A 19,154-nucleotide genomic window follows, 5' to 3' on the forward strand; every position below is an offset into this window, starting at 1 on the left:
ACATACTCCATTATCCTTTCACCAAAATTATATACTTCCCCCCCCCCCCTTTTTTTTTTCCTGTTGTTCTGGAAATTCCAGGGTAGAGATGATGTGAAAGGTGTGTCTGCTTCATCTTGAGGGACAAAGCCCCATAATATGATTCCCCCCCTTCTTTTTTCTTTTCACATTAGCTATTTCAATAGTTTCTGTGGCATTTCAGGAAAAACATAGAAATAAGAAGATTATAAATCTTAATTTCAAAATTATCAGCTATAGACAACATAGAAGTATGTTACATAATACCTGATCCCAAATGAGGCATCTGCAATTGATGGATATAAAAACATTAGTTTTTATCTACATCACAATTACCATGAAAAATATTTTGAAGTCCTTGTAAAAGATGCAGAAAAAGGAGTAAGTTGTTGATATCTGGGTTTTCATATGCTTGTAGTAAGACTATAATTTTAACACTCTTTATTCTCTTTAATGTGGGGAAAGAAAGAACTTTTGTCCAACCATCGTTCAGATGGTGATTTTCGAACAAGAAGTTAGTTAAGATGGATGAGCTTCTCTTGAAGTTTAACCCTATTTCTGTGAGAATTAAACAAGAAAAACAAAGAGAGGAAAGAGTAAGACTGAGTAAAAAAAAATACAGCTTTGGTTTTGTTTTCAGTACTGACATTACTTTGCAATCTCAGTCTCGAAGACAGACATTCACATCACAGAGTCTGGCACACACGGCAAATACAAACCAATGTAAGTCTGTTTCACATTTTCTTAGAGTCCATTTTTAGTCACAGATTTAGATCAACATTACAAAAGACAGGAATTCCTGATGATCAAGCCTACATGCTTAAACAGAAGGGTTAAAAAAAAAAAAAAAAAAAAGAAAAACAACTGTCAAATCATGCCAGGATACAGTTTTGTTGATACTTAGGTCTTACTACAATTTGGTCTTATTTCCAGTCCTGTACTACTGTTGTTCATGACGCATTATCTGAACAAGATAGCAAATCTTAACATCAGTGACTAATACCAGTACATCTTTTAGCGGTAGATGTATATTGAAAAAAGTCAGCTGAAGTTAGATCCGGTTCATCAGGACTTACTGGTTTGGATGTCATACAGGAAAGGAGCTGTACAACTGCCTTGCCAAAAACAATGAAGTGAAACATGATTAAGGTTTTTTTCGCAAGTATTTTAGGGATGACTAGCAGGAACAAAAGAAGCTACCTTATTTCAGCATTCAGGATAACAATACCTTTTTCCTGGATATACAACCGTATAGAAATAGAGAACAGCATTTTCACTAAAGCAAGATTTTTAAACATTTACAAAAATGAAAAATTAATTGGAATTGCAAGTGAAGGGAACACAAGCTGTCCACTCAGCTGCCTTCAGGTTAATGAAAAACAAAGGAAAGATTTCTGCTCACACTTCTCTACCTTCTCAAGATAAAAACATCAACTATTTTTATAGGATGCAGCTAACATCTGGACAGATGTTCTCAATGCACCCATAACACAAAAATTACTTCAAGGTTATCTTTCCAAAGTATTTCTAAATTAGAAAGTGCTTGATATAAAAACATCAAAATAGACTCTTCAAAATTATGGTTCACTCTCACTATGTAATATACTACTTAGGTACTGGACAAACATTCTCACGAATGGAACAAAGACTTTTTTTTTTTAAAGATAAACTAATTGGACTATTGGTTTACCTGTGGTTCCTATCTCAAAGCTTCTTGGCTGAGAATGGGTTTAATGATTACCTTTTATAACCTCTGTACTTAAGCTGCTGCTGCTTCTGCGTATTCTGGTTTCAGACATGGACATGTCTTGCTGTCTAACTGGCTGGTAAATCTAACGGAAGAAATAAAGAAATACACTATACAAAGATTCCTGGAGCCTGATTAACACCAAACAAATATAAATAAATAAGGTAAGTGAAAGTATGAATTGTTGAAAGACGATGATTAAAACATTCTGAACACAAGACTTTAAAGGAGAGAAGTTGGGCACAAAGCTGTAATAAAATTCAGTGACCCAAGCCCTGCATTCCTTACGTGGGCAATTTTCTATTGTAGGTTGAATCTTAAAAGTTAGATTCACGATGATTTCTTTTAAAAATCTTTAATTCAAAGCATAAACCGGATGTCTTTATAGCCCAAATATTTCTGAAGACCAGTAGTACTGAGACAGCTGTTCTGTCAATTTAAAATGCTACAATTTTTGTAGCCAAGAATTACTGGATACTACGTAAGTTGCCTAAACATGACGCATTCCTGAATTACTGCCTGTAAAACTGCAAAATGATCTTCACATTCAGATTCTAGTAATTATAGCTGTAGGGCCTGAGGATAGAAAAGACTTCTGACTGAATCAGCTTTTAAGAACCAGGACCTAATCTGATCAATTTCCTTCACTATCTCAGATTGTATTTTATTCCAATACGACGGGAAACAAGCAAGATCCTCACCAAAAAAAATCACAAGTCTAAGTTTAAATAAGAAAACAAACTGTTCACATTCTAATTCTAAACAGAACAAAACATTCAGTAGAAGACATTCACCCTGAGGCAACACGGTGGGAGAAGACTGGTGACTCTTTGAGGCAACGAGCTGCTAATTAGACAATTAGAGGAGACAACACTTGGTTTAGCAGATACTTGAATCTCCAAGGAATTGAGACAAGGCCTAATTTAACGAAGATCAGAAAGAAGGTCTCCTAGATAAGAAAACTGACTAGCTTTTGGGAGAAAGATTAAATGTCTGGACCTCCGGAGGAATTCAAAGGAGGGACTAGCTATAAAACCGAGATTGTTCCAGCGAGTAGATCTCTCAACTGAATGTAACCCGAGACGGAAGATAGAAAGACATTCACTGCCAGGCGGGTAATGAGGAAAATCCACAGCAAGTCAGATGGATGAGGTGAAGCAGCTGTAACACCTCCTCGATTTAATCTCCAAGCAGGTAGTTAGATGGAAGTCCTTTGCCTGTGAGCAAGTGTGTGTGTTTATGTTTTCTGAGAATATTTAGCTACGCTATTTTGGACCATATATATATCAGCAAAACTCAAGCAAACATTAATATGCTAGACTGATATTTTCTTTTTATTTCCTTAGAGATTTCAACAAGTAAACCAAATGGGTGAAGAAAGCTTGAGGAAAAGAAAAGGAGAGGACAACGGAAAACAGGATGGACAATCCATTCAGAGTCATGAACCCCAAACAATGAACCTACAAAAGCAGGCAAAACTTTTTCTTTTCCCGGTTCAGTCTGCGTGCGCGTGAGGGTCTGGCAGAGGGAGGCAGTGAGGGGGGGGGTATCTGTGCACATGCATCATTGTACAAAAACTGCAACTGTGTCCCAATTTAGCAGTGATGTACTAATATCTTGACGGTGTGGTTGGTTTACATTTTAGGAAACTGCTAATTACTAGTTAAATAGCTCTGCTATAAAAAATAGGTATTCTTGCTTTTTAATTGTGTTTAAGTCTTTGAATTATTTTTCTAACTGATAACTTCAAAGTTGATCAAATGAGACACTTCATAAACTTTACTGTTTCTTTCTGCATGTAATTCTCAGAGGCTGAAGTGAGCTGTTCAACTCAGTGCTTCTTAAAGTTTGTTAGTGTTTATCGCCACAAAATAGTCACTGGTACAGAAAGACAAGTGAAAATTTGTCTCCTCCAGAAAATTACGGATGCTTTAGAAAACAGATGTGCCACTTCCTCTCAGGAGGGAGTGGAATTCCTTTTTAAATTTAAGTAACCTGGAAAAAAATTCTCTATGTGGTTTTAGTTTGATGCCAAGACTGGCAAAATATTGATGTTACTAGACTAGCCATAACTAACAAGAAAATTTAAGTAGCCCATGCCACTGTTTTTTAGGAGACGCCTCAAGTTTTCGTAGTTTCATGTAACATGTACGTCACTACAAAGTCGGAACATGATCTTTTCACCACCTAGCAGTATCAGGATAATTCCTGTGCACAAATACCTGAAGCAAGGAGAGGAAAACAACTACTTAAAAGAAAAAAACAAATAGACTCCATCCAAGAGAGCGAATCTTTGAAGCTTAGAAAATTCAGAATTCCTCAAATGCTCATAAAAGAATTTCGGAGTTTAATCAAAGAGCGGAAAGGGGATGTTCACCTGTACAAGGTTAGATCTGAGACCTACATAATCCAAAGGATGGTTTAATAAAGCAAATACACAGGCAGGTGAAGTCCAAATAACTGTACTTTTGGAAACAGAGGAGTATGCCACAGGGTGCGTATGCATCTTGGAAAGAAAAGAAAAACTTCATATAGTTTAATATATATTACTTAGTAAAAGCTGTATATTGAAAGCTGAAAAAAAGAATTCTGTAATGACAATTACTAAATTGTATTAAACCGAAAAGTAATTATTGCATTATTAGAAATTACCAATACATCTCCTTTTATTTCAAGGTGGGCCTCATCAGTGGAATCTGTATGATTGTTGGTACAATTATTGGCTCAGGTATCTTTGTTTCTCCAAAATCAGTACTTGCCAATGTTGGAGCTGTGGGCCCCTGTTTAACCATCTGGGCAGCCTGTGGAATTCTTGCAACATTAGGTAAATGAGTCAACGAAGAATTTGAGTCTTTGCTTAAATCTTTGTATCTACTCTTTCTGCATACCACTCATTTCACAAATTGGCTAATGGCACCTAGACCGAAATCAATCAGACCGTGATGAGTGTAGCAGCATTCAGGCAACATTTAAAATATGTGCCATTTAAAAAAGATAAATTAAGTTTTTAAAATCGCAAAGCACATTTTTAGGTAATTTTGAAAGCAAGTTTTAGTTTGGCTTACTTCATCCACTAACTGTAACACAGAGAATACTTTTCTACTTAAATTACAGACAAAATGTGAAATTTACTGGCAGTGAGCTAGGTACTTCTGCTATTTTTCTACTTGTATAATTGTGTAAATCTAATATTCTATCATCTGAAAATTTAGCACTAAACACCTCAAAATATTTCAAGAAGTAAAACAAAAAGGAATTCTTTGGGCATTGTGTCAGGTACACAGCATAAGCAAAAAACCTTTAAGCAAGATGCCAGATACAGCAATAAATCTAGAAGTATCACTGTACTTTAAAGCTGAGCTTAGTAGACATTTTACTTCAAAATTGTGCAGCAAGTCTGTTTTTTTTCAAGTTTCCAAAAGGTAGGTCAGCCAGTGCAGTTATTACTTAGATGCTTCTTATAGTGTTGGTTTCTTAAAAAGAAATCTAATATGAAATCAGAATGTACTTTATTTGCTGAAGTCTTAAACACAAATAGCAGTAAACTCTGGACTGTAACTTAATAGTTTCGGTATGTTTTTTTCCATTTGCTCACAAGTAATTAAAATTTTATTTTGCATATACAGTAAAATGCACTGAAACATGAAAAGAGTAATGATGCATTGTATATATCCATTTCCTTAACTTTGCTACCTATAAAAAAAGTGATAATCTGTTCTAGCCAGTCACAGTTTAAGTGATGCATGAATTAAATAACCAATAATAAGTGCTTTTCTTGTTATTTAGGGGCACTCTGTTTTGCTGAGCTTGGTACAATGATCACAAAATCTGGGGGAGAATATCCTTACCTTATGGAAGCATTTGGCCCAATTCCAGCATTTTTGTTTTCTTGGACAAGCTTACTCGTCACAAAACCCAGTTCATTCGCAATCATTTGCCTCAGCTTTGCTGAATATGCATCAGCTCCTTTTTATCCAGGTTGCGATCCACCCCAAGTTGTCATCAAGTGTCTTGCAGCAGCTGCCATTGGTAAGATTCATACTTTTTTAAGAAAGAGACGAGATCCGTAACTGCATAGTGATTTCCATTCAGCCCCATCGATGAATGCATTTCAGCACAGTAAGACTTCAGTAGGTTAATCTTCATGAAGACATCAGGAAGTGACCCTAAACTGAAAGCAACAGAAAACTCTAGAACACAGTACAGCAAGTCCTTCCCACAATAACTAATTCAACAACATATAAAAAGGATAGGTTTAAAAATGGTTTGTTCCTAGTCTAAGTTTCTTTTACTCTTTACTAAGATAGATACAGCTGTGGAATGAACGCTTATCTCTAGCAGAAAAGGAAGAAAAATTAAGTGTGGAGATATTATTTCTATATTTATCAGAATGCTGTGCAACTTCAATACTTTTTTTTTGTTAAAGGTACTATAAAAATCTAATTCATAAAACTTTTTCCTCACTATTTTAGAAGTTATCCAAATGTAGTATGTTAAAAACCTATCAATAATCGAGACAAACAGTGGGAGGAAAAAGCAGTGCAGTAAATAAGGGGGGGGGAAGGTTTTAAGAGGCAAGTTTTCTTTCAAGTCTGACAAATTTAATGCCGAAATTCATCAATTTCTTTCTTTTAGTGATAATTACAATAGTGAATTCACTGAGTGTGAAGCTGGGAAGCTATCTCCAGAATTTTCTCACGGCTGCTAAAATGATCATTGTCGCAATCATTATTGTAAGTGGAATTGTTCTCCTTGCACAAGGTAATTAAATACATTTTACTTGCAAAAATTATTTTAGCTTCTGCTATGACCATTAAAAAGTTTCCCACTGACAGAAGTGGCACAACAATAAGGCTCCCTTTATTCAGTGTTTTAGTTCCAGATCTCTTGGGAACTATGGTATTTTGTGTTAGAGAAGGTGGATGGGTGGGAAATGCAACATTACAGATCAATTAAAATCAATTAATACCAATTTTTATTAACAGTGAGATGTTTCAAAACATGAAACATGTTGGAATGTTTCTTCATCTGGTGGGGATTAAAGGAATTAATTTCAACACTGATGAGTAATCTACGTCTTATTTGCAGGAAAAACTGAAAACTTTAAAGATTCTTTCAAGGACAGTAAAATTTCTGTTAGTTCTATCAGTTTGGCATTTTATAATGGACTCTGGGCGTATGATGGATGGTAAGGTATCTTTACTAGTGTTAACGGTTACAGTTTAACAACCTTTAACTGGTTTACCCTCTCCCTGTAGTACTCAGAAATGTGATCCAAAAAAGTCTGACTTGTTATTAAGAATCTCTCAATTCTGGAAAAAGAACCCCAGTTTGATTAAAAAACAAAAACAAATGAAAAACAAAACCCCCAAACCCTCAAATTGCTGTTTATTAGGGAAGAAACTATACTAGATCCTGAAAGGGCTGCTGCTTTGCTGCTGAAGGTGCTTTTACCACAGAAGATACTGTGATAACGAGGAGAATATAACACAGTTTAATTCCATTATGTTAGGCAAAATAGCCTTCCCAGAGCCCCTACAGGTTACCCCATCAAATTCCATTTCTTGTGAAATGTAGTGGCGTTTGATTAGTACAGGAGGGCATTAAAACAACAACAACAAAAAAAATGTCAGAATTCGTTAGGTTCAACTTTCAAATTTTTTTCTTATTCAGTTTCATTTGGAATTATTGTAAAATTATTGAAGTCGTCTTCCCTGAGCAGCTTTCAATTTTAAATCTCCACATCTGTTCATCCATTATTATCTACCATGTTAGATTTAATAAACCACTTACATTTGAAAACAGTCACAGATATAGATGGATTTAGGTTTGCATTTATGTTCTACATACAGCATTTATACTTAGTACTCAGAAGAGTTTATTCTTATGAAAATAATTCTAGAAAGCACTTATTTACTGGCACGAATATTTAACTTAATCTCTGCCACAGTCCAGAAAATAGTTTACACGTTTCATTTCCCGAAACTAAAGGGAATGTCAGTTGGTCTAGGGCTCCGTTGGCACAAATCTAATATCAAGGTCTGATCCATTAATGCTATTCTTCAATATTCAAACTGTAGAAGTTTGCATATAGATCCTTATTTTGGAAGGAATTAAGAATATAAATATTAACTTACAACAAAGCAAATCCCATTTAGATGCTTAAAACTGAATTTATTTTTAAATGGATTACTCTTTCAGGTTCTATTTCCAAGCTTGAGTGTCTCAACTCAGGCATGTACGTCTGCTAATTCAGACATTCACCTAGATTTTTTAAGGGGGCAGGGAAGCTGGTGCCTAAATAATTATTTCAATATGTAACCACCAGGCACCGACGTTTGAAAATTAGCCTGTTGAACTGTAGATACCAACTTCTCCTCACATTTTCAGAAGTGGACAAGTAAAAATCTTGCTTCAATCTGGTCTACATGCTCTAACAAAAATGAGTACTTGGAAACTGTAGTTCTGATAGGTGTAGTCCTTAAAAAGGTTTTCATGCCAGTTTTCTAGACAATATGACTTACAGAACAATTGTGAAACATCAGCAGACTTACTTCAGTCCTTGCAATGGGTACTCTTGTGCTTTTATTTGAAAAGAGTCAGATATTGCAAAGCTTGACATTCAAAGGCAATCTTGTAAATTTGATATAAATGTCTGCCAAATTTTTGTTCTGTTATTCTGGGATATTTTATCCAAGAACTAAGACAATCTCATTTCAAAATCTCAAGAGATACTTCTAAAACTGTGAGGAGGAAAAAGATAATGGAGGAAAAGATGGTGAATCAAGAGACTGACATTTGGATAAGAACCTCACATAGTTTTTTGTCCTGCAGTTTTACCACTTAAAAGATTGGTTGCACCGTAAATTTTTTTTTTTTTTACTGAAAAGGTAGAAAACAGTAACACAAGAAGTAACACCTGACTCTGTAATATATTAGTATTTCAACACCTGACTGCTAATAACATTGTATGAATGTTTTTCCTTCCAGGAATCAACTCAATTATATCACAGAAGAACTTAAAAATCCTTACAGGTAAAACTATGTAGGAAAGCAGCGTTTCTAACGACAGAAATCAAACACTTAATATTTTTGTAGAAGCAGGCATGTATTTTGGTTTGGTTTTAAAAGCAATGGTTATTCAAGGTTTGAGCACTAACAGACAGAACTAATTAGCATCTATTACATGCTTCATAAATTTGCATAAAGTTGTATTTTTCCTTTTTAAAAATCCTGATTTCCATGGCTCTACAATAAAGAAATGTAAATACACCTAGAGAGCATATGGGGAAAAGTAAGAGTCCACAGTTTACTCTGACAACTCTACCAGTGATATAGCAATGCTGATGGAGTCTTACTTTTGCATTCTTTAGAAATCTACCGCTATCTATAATTATTGGAATCCCCTTGGTTACAGTTTGTTACGTTCTGATAAACATTTCATATTTCACCGTAATGACTTCAACAGAACTCCTGCAGTCCCAGGCAGTTGCTGTGGTAAGCCACTTTATTTTGTAATAGAAACATAGAAATACTTAAAAATGTTAAAAAAGTGTCTTTTAAAAAGTAGAACTTTGGTGCGTTTCAGCATCGTTTGCACCAAAAGGTACAGCAACGTGTATCAAGTTATATCTTGTTTAAGAACTAGTCTTCTTCAGTATACCACTAAACTTACAATCTGTGAACAACACATCAGCTAGCACTAAACTCATCAGACTAAATTAACACCAAAATCTCAAAACTGCTACTGAGTAGTACAAAGGCAGCACAGCAAACAGCAAAAGGAGAGCACTGTATAAAGGGGTCTATACATCTGTAAGTAGACTTCTTGCTTATCACTGATGAGTGTCCTACTACTGGACAAAGAAACAACATTGATGTTACACTTGTGCAAAACCAGAACTCTTTATGCTTCACTTACTAAAAAGAGTTAACCACACCCCAACTAAAAACCCAAAACCTACCTGTCAAAAAAGTTTTAATTCAAATTCATTTACGGTAGATCAAAGTACCTCCATTAGATCTAATCCATCCTGCAGTAACAACTAACATACCATGGCACAGGTGAAAACCAAAGTGTAGTGAAAGACCTTAGCAAGCTTGTTCTTCACTTCTTCACCCATAAGGCCTAGGTTGTCATGTCATCACTACTAGCGCTCCTCCTTCTATATAGGTTGAAACCAGCTTGTGTATGCATGGCTCTCTGCTACAATGCTATCTTTCTTTTTGTTTTGCAGACCCATCCCCAAACCAGGTGTCTTTAATAGAATTTAATTTCTGAATATTTTTTACATGTCTCCCAGTGTTTCCTACAGATGTTGCATCTCAAACACCACAACAACAATATTTCACTCTGTAAAGAGCGGCTCATGAATTAATCTAGGTCTTCATTTGGCAAAGCATTCTTTAGTAACTACACAAAATATACAACATATGTTTTATTGGTAACATACCTTAGATACCCAATTTACTGTACTTTTAAAGAGGCTCCAACATTAGTGAGTATACCAAATGGTAGTTAAAATGACAAAAGCGATTCATTTTAATCCCATATTCCAGACTTTTGGAGATAGAGTCCTTTATCCAGCCTCTTGGATAGTTCCTCTCTTTGTGGCCTTTTCTACAATTGGATCTGCGAATGGGACCTGTTTTACTGCAGGCAGGTAAGCTCCCATTCTAAATATCTTAAAATGAAAACTTTTAAAGGATGGAAAAATTTATATATACATTTATGTGCCTACACACGTAACGATAGAGATTCTTCTGATCCGAATGTACAAAATGTAATTAAAAAGTACCTGCAAATCTAGCTATATTGTTTAATTTTAAAAAAGAAGTAGTGGCTATGCAGGTTTGAAAAATTAGAAAATAAGGTCTCTTATTCTTAATTCAAAGCAAGTATAGCACAAAAGGTTTGGGGTTTTTTTTCCACTTCTCATCAAGTTTAAAGCTAAGAATTAAACAGTTAAAAAAAAGTTACCAGTAAGAACATGACTACACCAGTAATGATAAAGATAAGAATTGGAAAGAGAACCTATTCCTTTCTATCAGTTGTTCAATGCTTCCATTTACTATTTAAAAATATTTCAAATTTCAAATCCATCTGAATATGATAGGGCTGTAAAAACCATTTTTTTTTTGACAGAAGGCTGTCAGCATAGCTTTTTAATATGAAGCAAATTAAAAATGAGGAAGTATTTAATTAAGAGGGACGCAGTAGCTAACTTTTTTTCCAAAATAATTTTAAATTAAATGTGCAAACTAATGATTCTGAAATTAGTTTCAAGTTCACTACGTTAATACTGGTTCAGAATTAGTTTCAAGTTCAGTGCTTTAATACTGGTTACTTCCCTTATTTCAGTCTACTACAATATTCCTTAAATGCCACTGCATATCAAAGGAAATACTGATGCAATCATAGTCAGATGTAGCCACACAGTAAAACAAACCTGAGAATGAATGGTACTTTTTTTTTTTTTTTTTTAAATAATGCTACTTAAAGTCTAGGTGCCACACTAACTAGATTGCCTTGTTTTTGTTTTGTCAGACTTGTTTATGTTGCAGGCCGTGAAGGGCACATGCTAAAGGTGCTGTCTTACATTAGTGTTAAGCGTTTAACACCAGCACCTGCTATCATATTTTACGTAAGTATATATTTTTAAGTACAGAAAAATTATCAACAAAAATTCTCCAGTAATACGTGCTTTCATGATTTCTTACCAGGAATCTTGACAGCTATCTTTGACTATCTAGACAAGAAAATTGCTAAATACACATTAGGAAGAACGACTATATAAACCCCAATTTCTCAATTTGAACAGTTTCATTCCAGAACTGGATTTTAAAAGCAAAATATTTTTAAGTATCTACAGCATGAGAACAAAATTTAAAAGTGAAATGAATGATTAGTATTAGGCAAATCCTTTACTTCACAGGATGCCTGAAAGAAAGCTATCACTACCCTATTTCCTCCCTGTAAGAATGCATTTACATCTCACTAAAAACAATTCTATTCAGTAATACAAGATAGTCTAGATTTATTTTAAAATGTTATTTTTATGTTTTACACATTTATCTTATCTTCAAGGTAAAACAAGATAAAGTCAAAATTCAATAGCTCTGTTGACTTCCAGTAACTTTAAAAACCTAAAAATATATTTAGTATCTTCACTTCCTCCAAGACACGCAGTCAACAACAAAACAGATTAATGCATACAAATTCCAAGTCTTTTGACTTAAAAGGGAGTTAAGATTGCACACAAAAATAAATATGTTGGCAGGACGTGGATACTATCTTTAAAGATGCTGCAATACATTTATACCCAAGCATTTAAGCATTCACAGATCACACTCTGGAACACCGTAACATACACCCATACTGACACATAAGTAAAATTCAGCCTTCTTTTATAACAGACTATACTAATTTTTATTTTCATTTTTAGGGAGCCATTGCTATTATTTATATTATCCCTGGTGACATTGACACACTCATAAATTACTTTAGTTTCGCAGTCTGGATATTTTATGGTTTAACCATACTTGCACTCATTGTTATGAGGTTTACAAGAAAGGAGCTCAGGAGACCAATCAGGGTAAGTTCAGCATTCAGTATGGCTTTTCCTCCACTCCCATAAATACTGAAACACGAACTCATCCTAAATATTTGGATATTTAAACAACGTCCTCAGGCAGACTCCTCCTTGTTTGTTTGGGATTTTTTTCCTCCTTACCTGAAACCTAGCCATTTATTTGTAGTTCTTCTCTTTGTTCCAGTTTTCCCAGTCCTTATGAGCTTTGTCCTACTGCAAAAGATTACACAATGTTTACTTTCACTTGCACAGACCACAGGCACAAGCCAGATTTTCAGAGATGAGGAACTGCAGTCAGCAGACTACCACTGAAAGAGTACCTGAAATAAGACCGCAGGGTCATTGCACTGGAGTCAGGTCCCAGATTCATTAAAATACAAATTTTTACACTGCAATTTGCAATATAGACAAAGAGATCTTGGTCATTCTTGCTACTCTTTCAATTGCCCCATCTTAATTCCAGAAATTTTAAAAGGAAATAGTATTTTCATTGCTTTATGCCGTTTTCTTTCATATATGCAACTTCTGTAAGAACAGCAAAAGAATGAACAAGTAATTTTGTGCTTTGTATCTTGCAGATACCCATCATCATTCCAGTCATAGTGACATTAGTCTCCATTTTACTGGTATTGGCACCAATCATCAGTGCACCTGAATTGGCCTATTTGTACTGTGTTTTATTTATACTTAGTGGACTTATAGTTTATGTACTTTTTGTTCATTTTAAATTCAGCTGGCCCCAAAAAATATCAAGTAAGTATACCTCAGCCAGCCAGCTCCAAATTCAACAGAACATTGCTAAGCTTTAGATTGAAGTAATTATCGTAATGAAGCTCATTACATGGTCCATCCCATCTAAATCACGAGCGGGGTGTGAAGGGAGGCAATTTTCCAGACATACAGTGAGGGGCATATAGTGAGCTTTACTAAATACTGTATTTTACTCTTTCCTGTGAAAAAAAGTGATGTCTGACTTCAGGAAAAACAAAACTTAATTCACAAAAAGGCAATACATCGCTGTAGTAGTATGAAGAAACTGACTTTTAAAATTAACAGAAATATTTCTATCTGGAAAGTTAGTTTTTCGATTGTTCATATTTCAAAACATAGCAGACGCATTCTTATGCTACAAAATATTCTGCTTTTAGCTTATCAATTTTGCTATACTTACTAAAGAAACAGCATTAAGACTAAAATTAATCACAGTGCCGCTGAGTAAAGTGAAAGCTGCGAGAACCCAGCGTGACCGTTTATAAGATGATTTTGCATAGTGTCTCAAAAGAAACTCTTTGCAACTATATCAGGGAAAACGGGATACACAGCTACTTCTAAAAGGGAAAATGGAATCAGCTGAAGAAAACAGAATAGACAGAATTAGTACTTCTACAGACATTAAAAAATCCACCATGTCTCTCCTGCCCCTGGGATTATTAAATATTATGTAGTTATGCAATTAGAAGCATTGTACTCTACTAAGAGCAAGTTTAGAAACCCTGGCATGTTGTAGCTTGGATCTTAAGATTGTTTTTATTCCCCACTCCTTATTTTTTGAGATGTGGATACAGAAAAGACAGAGAACTACTCACAAGGATAATTTTCTCGCTTAGGAAAGTAGTGTAAGTCTGAATAGAAATACTGTTCTCTCAAAGCCGCTAATAATAACTTTTTTTCCTCAGAGCCCATCACTATGCACCTTCAGATGCTTTTGGAAGTTGTTCCAGCAGAGGAAGTTACTGAATAAAATATTTTATATGTACCAGGTTGTTTTTAAGTGCTATACTGGTTGAAGGAGATTCAATTTAGTTTGGCACACATTTATACTTCCTAAATTGTTATGTTCATACTGGTGTATTATTTTTGCAACACTTTAGTACTTGAAAAATGTTAAATATATAAGAATAAAAGATTTCTAAGCCAGAGTACACTGTCCAGCAGAGCTGTTTTCATTGTTTGCTAATATGTTATGGTATCTTGTTTTCTGCATTAAAATTACTCAAAATAAACAAGAAGAACTTTTCAATTATGAAGATGGCAAAACTTACCAGCAACACTGTCAAGATGCTTTTGATCACACTGCTGAAAGAATGAAGCAGCTATCGTTTACAGCATCAAATTCAGCAGGCCACAGAGAAAAGACAGAAATAACGTAAAACCAGTCTAACTCCATTCTCAGCTTCTCAGACCAAACACTAGCTATCAAAAAATTAAAGACTGAAGAAGTGAGAATCAAGTAAAAGTGGAAAGCACAGTTGACAGGAAGAGGCTGATTTTTTTTTTTTTTTAATTAAAACATGATAATCAAAGCTTAATTTCTCAGGTATCTGCATTTTCTCCAACACCATCCAAGTTATAGAACAGTGAGTAAATGCCACAGAAATTATCCTCAGCATGAATGTGACTTTACAGAGGTAACTTCATCATCCTACTAGATACATTCCATTTGGTAGCTGATGAAAATAAAATCTAAAAAAAAAAAAATAGACACTACATTAACATACAGATGTAAGCAGCTTTTACTTTCCCTGCCCAAGAAACTTAAGGATTGTCTGTAACATTCTTTATTACTATATTCCCTCAGTGCAAATGGATAAAGGAAGGAATTTTATCAAGTCACTTGTCAGTATTTTAAAGTGGTTAATTTGAGAAAGGCTGTTTATACTGAAAGCACAAGTCCTCTCAACAATTCTTAAGCACATTCATCCTAAATATAACACAATAATATTAAGCAACTGGCTTAAGATTGTAAGTTCATACTAACTCTAGCCTAGCAAATTCAATTAAAGAAGCTATTTCTATCATCCTGCAGCTACAAAGAAAAAAATAAAACTTAAGTTCCTACATATTTCATTTTGCATCTACCTACATAGAAAAGCAATCCCAAAGGTACATAGAAAAATGATGGGTTCTAATTAATTTGAAGGAGATTTTGTGATTATAGTCAGATCCATGAAAATATCAGCTCCATGTGCAATCAGGGTAAAGCAAGCAAAAAGGTTAAGAATGACTAAGGAAGGCAATGGAGAACAAAACAAAATTGTAATTATGTCATTACATATAGAGTGCCTACTTGCCACAGTGTTTTGTCCCAGTCACACTATTACAACTGCTGTTCCCCTACCCCAGTTGGTAAAAACATCACTTCAAACAGAAGAACTATAAGGTTCAGGGAAAGACCAAAGGAATAGAATACTTTTGTATAAGGAATGACTATCTAGTACAATTTTGAAGGCTGAAATAGAGATACCTGATTGGGGGACAGGGGGGAAAAATGATGACAGAGGTCCATAGGCAGAGTCTTAAGTGACTCTGAAGAAAATGGGAAAAGCAAACTATCTGTTCCTATTAAATCTTTAGGGTACAGGTTGTCAAGCAGACAGAGCAGGGATGGCTTCCAAACACGGGGGGAAAAATAATAATTAAAAAAAAAATCTTCACAGAATATGTTGTTTGACTACTGACTTCCTTAGTGCAGGAGAAACATTAGGAGTTGACGTAGGTTCCAAAATGCAACTGAACTAATTCAAGTAAGAACTCCACAGAAAACCTCTTCCTCATGAAGACCCTGATCAAAAATTGCTTGAGGCCAAGAATATTCCAAGAATATTCTTGGAAGGTACTGCTACATTTTTTTTACACTTTTTTATAAACTGGCTCTTGGCAGCTGCTAAGAATGTATGGCTAAAACCAGCTTTTGCTTCTACCTCATAAGGTGTCTTACTTTTCAAACAAAAATTACAGATAATTTATGTCTATTAAATAACCCACTAGACTTACCTACCAGCAGAAAAATCACCTTACATTATATTCAGATATCAGACAAGTCGAAGAAGAACAAAACACGAGAAGGAAAACATCCTGCCCCATCACTCTTTTTTTCAATTAAGTGATTTGACAGTCTGTTTGCATCACAATGCAAAGCAAGACCAAAATACAGTTACATTAGTTATTTCCTTAAGTACTTTTACAACAATTACAGCTTTGCAAGTACCTGTACTCAGGTGAAGGTTATAATTAAGCTCAGTTGTAGTCAGGTTCCCAGCAGCACTAGTTTTTTTTAACCACACATTAACAATTGTAACTGTTTCTGTCATATGGCAGTTTTCCACTGGCATCATCAATATTCTTAAATATTCAGAAAGAAGAAGCTTTATTATATGCTAATACTAGAAAAACTGTAGCTGTCAGTGTAAACATATTAATAGTCCTTCTCCCATTCTTGAAGTAAAGGCATCCCAATGTTTCTTGAAAGAATAATCCCCAACAAGCAAGTATATTCTTCCTAGTCAAGAATACAACAAAATTTCAGGCTTCTTTAAATAAATCTGTAAAGTTAAGTCTCTATTCTAAATCACTATGTTGGGGAAACTAGTGTGCTTTAAAATCTACAGATGCAGAGAGATCTATACCAGATTCATTTATTATAAATATCTTTTACATTATTACTTCACTGCAAGATGTTCTGGATGTGCAAAAATGTAACAGTGAAAAATTATTTACTGAAAAATAGTATATTAAAAGGCAAAGCCTTAGGGCTAAACAGACAAGATTTTATTGTTCATTTGCAAAGGAGAAAAGAGTTTTAGATAAATGAGAGGGAATGAAATAAGAGCATTTGTGAAAAGAGAAAATGTCAAACTGAAAACAAATACTGAATCTAACTATCACAGTGCTTGTTCCACAAAAGCTGTACAAGTTAGTTACTACAGTGAGCTGCACTGTACAATATTTCATATCAAGTCAACATATTTCCAATCAAGTAACAAAAATTGCCATTGAGTTAAGGCATCATTTCTTGATACAGAACTGACAATGTGACGACTGCCAACAAACTGATACTGTATGAATATAAGGGATATGGTAGAAAATTGACAGATCATCAGCATTTGTGAAACTTCAAAAATTACTAACTATTGTTAACACAGCAAATTTACTCAGATAAGTAAACTAGAAGTTCTGTAATTACTAATAAATTCAACTGCTTCAGAACCCAAGTTTAATCTTCAGATTTTACTGTTTGGATGGCATATGTACATATGTGCACATCATCATTAAAGCCAACAATTTTAAAGTGAAGGCACTGGAAAACATACATAATGTTCTTCTATGGAGTATTTCTTCAGATTCTCAGCACCCAAAAGGTAAGGACTTTGTTCACTATTTTCCTCCTAAAATTAAGGACAGTTCTGCAACCTACATCTTTAGTTTTATGAATTTTAGTGGAAATACTCATGCAAGAGACACTATTTTGAAGCATAATTCTTATGAGAGGAAAAAGATCTGTCTCCAAATTACTCATCACTTTCTGTTCCACTGCCTTCTGAGGAGTCAACCAATTCTTCGGTTACTGCAGCAGTGCAATACAATTTTTTAGTACCTAGAAGTAATTAACAAAGTGTAACATTTATAAAGTAACAAAACCCAAGAGCTTCAGAACAAATATGTAGTAGTATTAAAACAAAACAAAAACCAAAACAACAAAACACTCACACTTTAGACTACAAACTAGACCAAAACACTAAAAACTACTTCAAACTGCTTTTTGTCTGTGCTATTCCAATAGAAAAATACCCTGCTGCCTACAGTTTGCTATTAGAGCTCCTCTCATCTGTTTTCAAAGAATTTGATCCAGCCAGCTAAGTGTCACATATCTGAAATAAATGAGTATTTCAGATAAAGCCTATGCAAAAGTGAGGATGCTAGTCATTTTATGCATTATGAACACGAACTCGTTCATTCCTTACCAACTGGAAAAGGGCTTTTATCTTCAAAATCTTCCCAGTGTTCAAAATCAAAAGACACATGAGGATTCTGTTGACAAAAACATTGTTTGAAATATCTGCACTGACGCACAGTATGTTCAGAACATTCCATAATTCTCAAATTAATTTCCACTTCACCTTGTTCTTCAGTAATTTGCACCACGCTCCTTTTTTCTCTTTCGCAAGAACAATAATAGCCTCTTTATCCTTAATCACACACGTAGACTTTTCTGCAAGTATATATTGATGCAGCTCCATGTCAGCCAAACAAAGTTTGTCTCCTGAACAAGCACTACATCACAAAAAAGTTTAAAAAAATTAAATGCAAGCTGACAGTCAAACGTTGTGTTTATTATACTGAAATTTCTTAAACCTACCTGAAAACCACCTTCTCTTTAGAGAACTCACATTTACAGTCAGCTACACTTGCTATTTTTACCTTCATTGTAACAGTCTCTTCATTTTGAAACCACTTTATTTCTGGATAAAAGCTAAAATAAAGAAAGTGTAATTGGATTTTTTCTGAAATAGAAAACAACAACAAGAAGCTGTCTCACATACAGCCAGAATTCTCCCATTAGGTTACAAACAACCAGCTGAGTTTCAGCATCTGTAGGTGTACTCAACCATAACAATTTGACACTGAATAGCAGTGTCAGGAAAGCACGTGACAGCATGTCAGCCAAGCTTGCTACAAAGGCACTGCAATCTCAGTCTTTTCAGGAGAACATCTACTAGCTCAAGTGGGGAGACACACTCCATTAACTTTGATATCCAAAGGAATCAAACTTACTGCCTCATTTAAGGATGCTATCATAGTCTAATCTTGAAATGACAAAGGAAAAGGTAACAGTAGCAAGACCAACCTCTGAAAGACAAAGTAAACTTTTCATTACCATAGACACAAATACACATTTCTCATCAAGGTTTTCAACTGCTTATTCTACAGCTGTTATGCCTCAAACTTCCCCCAAATGCTGAAAGGTTTTAACCAGTGAAAGATAAAGCCTATTAGCAGACCGCAACATCCGTTCATTC

The 19,154-nt window shown here is 34.7% G+C and overlaps 2 protein-coding genes across 3 annotated transcripts in view; one reads left to right on the plus strand and one right to left on the minus strand.

Annotated features, from left to right (window-relative positions):
- The first annotated feature begins 1,806 nt into the window (after window positions 1-1,806).
- Window positions 1,807-14,267, plus strand: SLC7A9 (solute carrier family 7 member 9). 2 transcript variants are annotated; one of them, XM_076348832.1, is made up of 13 exons: window positions 1,807-1,929; window positions 3,112-3,237; window positions 4,442-4,589; window positions 5,552-5,794; window positions 6,401-6,526; window positions 6,854-6,953; window positions 8,756-8,800; window positions 9,139-9,262; window positions 10,325-10,428; window positions 11,313-11,409; window positions 12,211-12,360; window positions 12,936-13,110; window positions 14,034-14,146. In XM_076348832.1, the coding sequence occupies exons 2-13, from the start codon at window positions 3,133-3,135 to the stop codon at window positions 14,096-14,098; spliced, it is 1,482 nt and encodes a 493-aa protein (XP_076204947.1). In that variant the 5' UTR covers window positions 1,807-1,929; window positions 3,112-3,132; the 3' UTR covers window positions 14,099-14,146. The 2 variants fall into 2 exon arrangements, with proteins under 2 accessions (XP_076204947.1, XP_076204946.1); XM_076348831.1 differs by lacking the exons at window positions 1,807-1,929; window positions 3,112-3,237; window positions 12,936-13,110 and having other exon boundaries at window positions 4,413-4,589; window positions 14,034-14,267.
- A 3,378-nt stretch (window positions 14,268-17,645) lies between these two features.
- The window catches only part of TDRD12 (tudor domain containing 12), a 33,852-nt gene continuing 32,343 nt past the window's right edge, over window positions 17,646-19,154 (minus strand). The window contains exons 25-28 of the mRNA XM_076348833.1: window positions 18,494-18,607; window positions 18,255-18,408; window positions 18,099-18,165; window positions 17,646-17,731 (exon numbers count right to left, since the gene is read on the minus strand). Of these exons, the coding sequence (XP_076204948.1) occupies window positions 17,646-17,731; window positions 18,099-18,165; window positions 18,255-18,408; window positions 18,494-18,607 (421 nt within the window). The remainder of the gene's footprint in view (window positions 17,732-18,098; window positions 18,166-18,254; window positions 18,409-18,493; window positions 18,608-19,154) is intronic.

The sequence above is a fragment of the Aptenodytes patagonicus genome, chromosome 11 (genome assembly GCF_965638725.1).
Source record: "Aptenodytes patagonicus chromosome 11, bAptPat1.pri.cur, whole genome shotgun sequence".
NCBI classification, from domain to species: Eukaryota; Metazoa; Chordata; class Aves; order Sphenisciformes; family Spheniscidae; genus Aptenodytes; species Aptenodytes patagonicus.

Bases quoted from the DNA above. Each gene is read 5' to 3' on its own strand.
- SLC7A9 (XM_076348832.1), top strand. From the start codon at position 3,133: ATGGGTGAAGAAAGCTTGAGGAAAAGAAAAGGAGAGGACAACGGAAAA. The intron at 4,590-5,551 runs GTAAATGAGTCA...CTTGTTATTTAG, and splicing joins TGGAATTCTTGCAACATTAG to GGGCACTCTGTTTTGCTGAG. The intron at 13,111-14,033 runs GTAAGTATACCT...TTTTTTCCTCAG, and splicing joins CTGGCCCCAAAAAATATCAA to AGCCCATCACTATGCACCTT.